The 4,932-nt window shown below is 52.4% G+C and overlaps 1 protein-coding gene across 1 annotated transcript in view; it reads left to right on the top strand.

The window, feature by feature from the left end:
• The window catches only part of RBM18 (RNA binding motif protein 18), a 22,270-nt gene extending 19,754 nt beyond the window's left edge, over positions 1 to 2,516 (top strand). The window contains exon 6 of the mRNA XM_018576988.1: positions 2,304 to 2,516. Coding sequence (XP_018432490.1) covers positions 2,304 to 2,463 — 160 coding nt within the window. The 3' untranslated portion in view covers positions 2,464 to 2,516. The remainder of the gene's footprint in view (positions 1 to 2,303) is intronic.
• The last annotated feature ends 2,416 nt before the right edge of the window (positions 2,517 to 4,932 follow it).

Raw genomic sequence — 4,932 nt, 5'->3', positions numbered from 1 at the left:
TTGTCTGCTTTGCTTCTGCTTTTGCTTTTGTTTAGGAACTGAAAATGTATTTTCTGCATTCAATTGTAAAGCTTTCGCAGCACCAGTGCTCAGTTCTGTCCCTTTAGAGGAGAAAAAGCTTGTGTTTATAATAAAAACTAGACGTTGTAGCTAGATATATATATATATATACACACACACATTTGCCCATGTTAAGAAGGACAAGGTTGAGTATGGTGGGGTTGGAATGGTGGTCAGAGCAGGGGAGTTAGGGGTAGTGATAGGGGTAAGGTAGTTGGTGACAAGGTGGAAGCGTTTAGCCATGGTCATGGAGGAGAGGTGTGCAGGCACGGTGGTGGAGGGCTCAGGTCGGTGGTGACAAGGTGGAAGCGTTTAGCCATGGTCATGGAGGAGAGGTGTGCAGGCACGGTGGTGGAGGGCTCAGGTCAGTGGTGACAAGGGGGAAGCGTTTAGGCATGGTCATGGAGGAGAGGTGTGCACGCACGGTGATGGAGGGCTCAGGTCAGTGGTGACAAGGGGGAAGCGTTTAGGCATGGTCATGGAGGAGAGGTGTGCAGGCACATTGGTGGTGGGGTCAATTCGGTGGTGACAAAGGGGGAAGCAACCACCCTAACAGGGGAGATAGCATGGTGGCAGGCACAGTGGTGAGAATGAGGGGTGATGGGGGTGAGGTCGGAGATGACAAGGGGGAAGCATTGAAGCATGGTCATGGCGGAGTCAGTGTGCAGGTACAGTGGTGGGGACGGGGGATGAGGATCAAGCACAGAGGTGCGGTGACAAGGAGGAGGTCGGAGGTGACAAGGAGGAAGCATTTAGGCATGGTCATGGAGGAGGCAGGTGCAGGCACAGTGGTGGGGACGGGGGATGAGGATTAAGCACAGAGGTGCGGTGGTGGGGGGAATGAGGGGCAAGTACAGAGGGGCGGTGGTGGGGGGAAGGGGGGGCAAGGTGGGGGAATGAGGGGCAAGCACAGAGGTGCGGTGGTGGGGGGAATGAGGGGCAAGCACAGAGGTGCGGTGGTGGGGGGAATGAGGGGCAAGTACAGAGGTGCGGTGGTGGGGGGAATGAGGGGCAAGTACAGAGGTGCGGTGGTGGGGGGAATGAGGGGCAAGCACAGAGGTGCGGTGATGAAAGCGCAGGGGAAGCCAGGCGCTATGGTTGGAGCAAAGGGTTGCATGCATAGGCACTGTGGTGAGTTTCAGTGGGGGAACATAGGAGGTCAGACGCCATGGTTCCAGGTTTGCAGCAGAGGGAGTAGGCACAAGTATGAAGGTAGGAGAAGGGTGCAGGCAGGGAAATATGGGAGTGCGTTGGCAGCATGAGAGCAGGGGGCAGTAGGCATGCAAGCACAGTGGGGAAGGGTTCGGGCAAGCATAATGATGAATGGTGGTGGGGGGGCACCTAATATCACTGATCGACCCAACGATCAATGATCCCCTTTTGCAATGTCATATTCCAGCGATGCTGTTCAAACCCAAACATCTCTACCCATGTGACCAGAGAAGCTTCCGGGAATGAACTGACCCCCCAAATCAATGGAAGGTCAGTAGCACGTTCTGCATAGCAGTCTATGTGGTTGTGTCAGGTGGGCCGTAGACGATTTGAGATGGTCCCGTAGATGGACAGTGAAGGCTTGCAGCCCTGGATGCAACTGTGACTGCGGCATTGGCCATCAGATCAGGGTAAGTATGCATGGGTGGAGGAGGGGGCGGGGAAAGGCGAAATGTTTGTTTTATAGGAGAACTATGAGGTGAGTGAAAATCACTCATCCTCATAGTTCTAGCCAACCTGTGACCATGAAGCTGTCACAGATCGGGAAGTGAGGGAACACATACCGGCGCTCGCTCACTTCTCAATCCTGTCCCTGCAGAGAGAGGTGACTGTCACTCACTGCTCCCTGCAGGGATTTCCCCGCTCTGATCCTCCAGCGCTGACTGGCGGAACGGACGGGGGAGGGGGCGGCTACAGATGGCTCTGCCTCTAGATAGTCAGAGCCAGCTGTCACTCACGCAGCTGGGTGGCTCCAGACTGTAATGCTGGGATCCGGCTGCGGCGTCTCAGTATACCGCGAGCTTTGGGCGACGGGAGGACGCTAGTTTGTGTCCTCCTGTTACCCTTAGGAGAACTATGGGGAAAAACACTGACCCCATAGTTCTCCTTTTAAAGTGCACATGAATATAAATATAGACGTAATATAGATAAATATAGATGGGATTTTTGGTTCAGTATTATGTGTTTTTAATACTTTTTTCCATCTGTTGGTTACTTTACGATATTCTTCTTTTTTGTTTTTTTTGGTGCAGCGTCAATGCAAAAATCAAAGCCATCGAGGCCAAGCTAAAAATGATGTCGGAAAACCCCGACAGCGAGTTACCCGGCCAGTCGGCGCACTCCTACTTCAAGGCGTCGGAGAAGAAGAGGAGCATCCCGTACTCTCGAATTTCCTGGAAGTCTAAAAGATGACATCACCGCCTCCTGGCGGATTTCTGAGGCTAGACCGAGCGCGCACACACTCTATAGTAATCATGCGGACCTCCCGCTACGGTCTCCACAACACAGACTTCAGTTCTCTATGGAGCGAGGCTAAAACTACTCTGCGACATACGTTTTATTCTGTCCGTTCTTGTACGTGGGCATGAGTGTTGGTATGTAGGACTTTCCTGGAAAAGCTGGACTCCAGGTATGCGTTATGTTGCACGCTGACCGTGGCGCATCTCGTCCCAATGTAGGTATGCGTCTGCCGTACCTAATCGGCCACTGGGGAGCCCGGAGTAGGCTGAGCTATTGCAGTGGTGGCCGCCATCCTCCGGGTCTTGTATGGTACTGTGCTGAGCTGCTCTGAAAACACAGGGGGTCGCTTGCTCGGCACAGCGGCCATTCAAAGGATGCTTAGTATTGTACCAATGAATACGAGGCGTGTTCTGATTGGACGAGGGGCAAGATCATGATGTCGGAATCAGAGAATGCCTGGTATACGTTGATAAAAAATACTAGGCGTTCTTTGAATGGCCACTGTGCTGAACGAGCGAACCCTCGATCACGGTCAGCACAGCACCGTACAGGACCCTGTAGATTGGTCAGCACAGCACCGTACAGGACCCTGTAGATTGGTCAGCACAGCACCGTACAGGACCCTGTAGTTTGGTCAGCACAGCACCGTACAGGACCCTGTAGATTGGTCAGCACAGCTCCATACAGGACCCTGTAGATTGGTCAGCACAGCACCGTACAGGACCCTGTAGATTGGGGTCAGCACAGCTCCATACAGGACCCTGTAGATTGGTCAGCACAGCTCCATACAGGACCCTGTAGATTGGTCAGCATAGCTCCATACAGGACCCTGTAGATTGGTCAGCACAGCTCCATACAGGACCCTGTTGATTGGTCAGCATAGCACCATACAGGACCCTGTAGATTGGTCAGCACAGCTCCATACAGGACCCTGTTGATTGGTCAGCACAGCTCCATACAGGACCCTGTAGATTGGTCAGCATAGCACCATACAGGACCCTGTAGATTGGTCAGCATCCACCGGCCTCTTTATAGTACGGGAAGCTTGTTTGGCCCCCCAGCGGCTTGCTTTGGACATACAGTTCTCCTTGTAGCCTCCTTAGTACATTAGCCTTGGCGGTCTGCGTGATTTTCTAGACGCGGCTTGACGCCTTCATCCAAATTCAGCAATAGTAATCACTGCAGCTTCTGTTTTACTCGACCCGGTGCCCCTATTTTTTTTTTGTCCTGTGGAGAAACGGCTCAACCTCTATGCACCTTCCGCGGGTGGGTCCGAGGGCACTGCGGCCGGTACTGACCGCCCCGCAGCCATCGATTGGCAGCTATGCAACTATGTGGTCATTTACCAGTCAACAAGGAGCATGCCTACCGTGTCGGAGCGCCCCTACTGGATCATGGGAACTGTAGTACCCGTTTCCTCCAGGTCAATATGTCCCATGTGACCTACGCTGATCTCATGGCACCCAGGAACCCGTCACAAGGAGCCCATGGCGTCGCAAGGAAGAATGGACGGTTCCTGGGTGCCAATGTGATCAGTGTAGGAATTTTCTGACATATTTTTCTGTGAGGCAATGGGTAGTACAGTTCCCATGATTCAATAGGTGCGCTCGGACGCAGTAGGAGTTCAGCTATAAGGATAACCTGTGAAAATTGGTTGAGTTGGGCTGGGTTGTGTTGAGTTGGGTTGTGTTGAGTTGGGTTGGATTGAGTTGAGTTGGGCTGGTTTGGATTGAGTTGGGCTGGGTTGGATTGAGTTGGGCTGGGTTGGATTGAGTTGGGCTGGGTTGGATTGAGTTGGGCTGGGTTGGGTTGGGTTGAGTTGAGTTGGGTTGAGTTGAGTTGAGTTGGGTTGGGTTGAGTTGGGTTGGATCGAGTTGAGTTGGGTTGTGTTGAGTTTAGTTGGGTTTCCTTCAGACAGCTTTTGCATTCCCACACATGCCTTTGAGAATGCAGCACCCGCTTGAAGCAAGTCAGAAGGAGGTGCAACGGCAGGCCATATGCACCTGCCAATGAATTGTGAGGGATCACAAACCGCTGCCCATCCGCACAAGCCCTCCTTGATATCCTTGTAACATATGAAGTGTCATTATGCACCTCCTTGGACCACAGATGCCACCCAAATGGTTGGGGGTGCTCAGTGAAGACCTGAGATAATAGATCACCAACAGAATGTATCGATAGGATGAGTAGGTATAATAAAATAGGTCACATGGATACCCCTTCCTCAGGGCTTGAAGCAGATCCATGCCTTGTTCCATGCTGTCTTTGATCGGAGGTGGCCATCTTGGTAGAGGCAGGCCTTTGCTTATTCATTTCGGACCTCCCCCCCTCCCCTTAATAGTTGGCGATGTGATGACTAATGGGGAATATTCAAGAAGCAGCAGGAGAGGTGAAGGAAGCACAGATCCTCAGAATGAATAA

The sequence above is a fragment of the Nanorana parkeri genome, unplaced genomic scaffold (assembly GCF_000935625.1).
Source record: "Nanorana parkeri isolate BGI_ZX_2015 unplaced genomic scaffold, ASM93562v1 scaffold81, whole genome shotgun sequence".
NCBI classification, from domain to species: domain Eukaryota; kingdom Metazoa; phylum Chordata; class Amphibia; order Anura; family Dicroglossidae; genus Nanorana; species Nanorana parkeri.
This window is presented reverse-complemented; position numbering and strand designations above follow the sequence as displayed.